This window comes from Haplochromis burtoni, unplaced genomic scaffold, assembly GCF_018398535.1.
Source record: "Haplochromis burtoni strain Fernald_Lab_line unplaced genomic scaffold, NCSU_Asbu1 Contig_1215, whole genome shotgun sequence".
NCBI classification, from domain to species: Eukaryota; Metazoa; Chordata; class Actinopteri; order Cichliformes; family Cichlidae; genus Haplochromis; species Haplochromis burtoni.
Genome location: NW_024583576.1, coordinates 62329 through 63528, shown reverse-complemented (window position 1 = coordinate 63528; position 1200 = coordinate 62329). Strand labels below are relative to the sequence as shown.

The 1200-nt window shown below is 39.9% G+C and overlaps 1 protein-coding gene across 1 annotated transcript in view; it reads left to right on the top strand.

The window, feature by feature from the left end:
- Positions 1-479: 479 nt before the first annotated feature.
- The window catches only part of LOC102309114 (protein O-mannosyl-transferase TMTC1), a gene marked incomplete at its 5' end in the record, with an annotated part of 19119 nt that continues 18398 nt past the window's right edge, over positions 480-1200 (top strand). Inside the window, 1 exon segment of the mRNA XM_005952034.3 lies at positions 480-657. Coding sequence (XP_005952096.2) covers positions 480-657 — 178 coding nt within the window.

Genomic DNA, 1200 nt, shown 5'->3' with positions numbered 1-1200 from the left:
AAGCGCCTTGAGGCGACTTTTGTTGTGATTTGGCGCTATATAAATAAAATTGAATTGAATTGAATTAAAATATAGATTTGAAATCAAAGGGTAAATATGTGCTAAAGATGTTTTGAATAGCTTTATGAACATCTTTCCAGTATAATGCATCAACTTTGAGGACAAAATGTTCACTTACTTGCTCTAACATTTTCCTTCAAAGCAATCATGTTGTGTTTGAAATTCATGCCACTGTGAAAACTGAGATTCTGTTGAGACGGTCACCTTATCCACGAACACAGAACCGAATTTACTTCAGGAATTGTCTCAGTAAATCCAAAGATGTGCATGTGTTTTAAACAAGGCTGTCCCCTAACAGTGTCGGTCTTTGAGAAAAATAAAGATATTAAACTTTATTTTTCACTCTCTTAATGATATTTTAAGATTTCTATTTTTTATACTTTGTCCATCTCACAGAGCTGAATTTTTCTCTCTGTTAGGTTGAACATCGTGCTGGGTGGTATGACACCTCTGTATTTCCACATTGTCAACGTGTGTTTGCACTGCACCGTAACCTGCCTGCTGATGCACGTATGCCAGTGCCACGTGTTTGAAAACCGCCACCTGGCCTTCGTCACGGCGCTCCTCTTCACCGTGCACCCTGTCCACACCGAGGCTGTGAGTATAACCATAAAGTTACAGGCTGCTCGGGGAATATGACAACAGAGTTTCAGTTATCACATGAAACATATTGAACTTGACTGTCCTGGCCCACTAGAACTGGTTTCCACTTCAACATCTCAGACAAAGAGGTTCATTCAAAATGATAAATTTTTCCTCCTCTAAGTTGAAACGTTGACCACAGGATAGTCACAGGATATTTCATTCATTTGAAATGGTAACCAACAGAGCAGTGACTTTTATCTTCTCAAGTCTATCTTCATTAAGCTGCTCCCGCTGCTCGTTTTGTTGCTTTTTGTCACACATTTGTCAGACAGCCATTCCCCTTGTTGCCAGGTTTCAAAAATGAAGGTTTTGATTTTCATGAAGCATCAATCTGTGTCTGTGTTTTCTCCTGTATTTTGGGATGAGATCATATGTCTGGGTGGAGCTGATGGTCTGTGTTCCAGTTAGAAACTGAGTCATTATTGTAGAGACCAAGTTGTCACAGTGGAAAGCTGGACTGAAAGACAGCACAGAGGCACTAATCATGGCAGCACA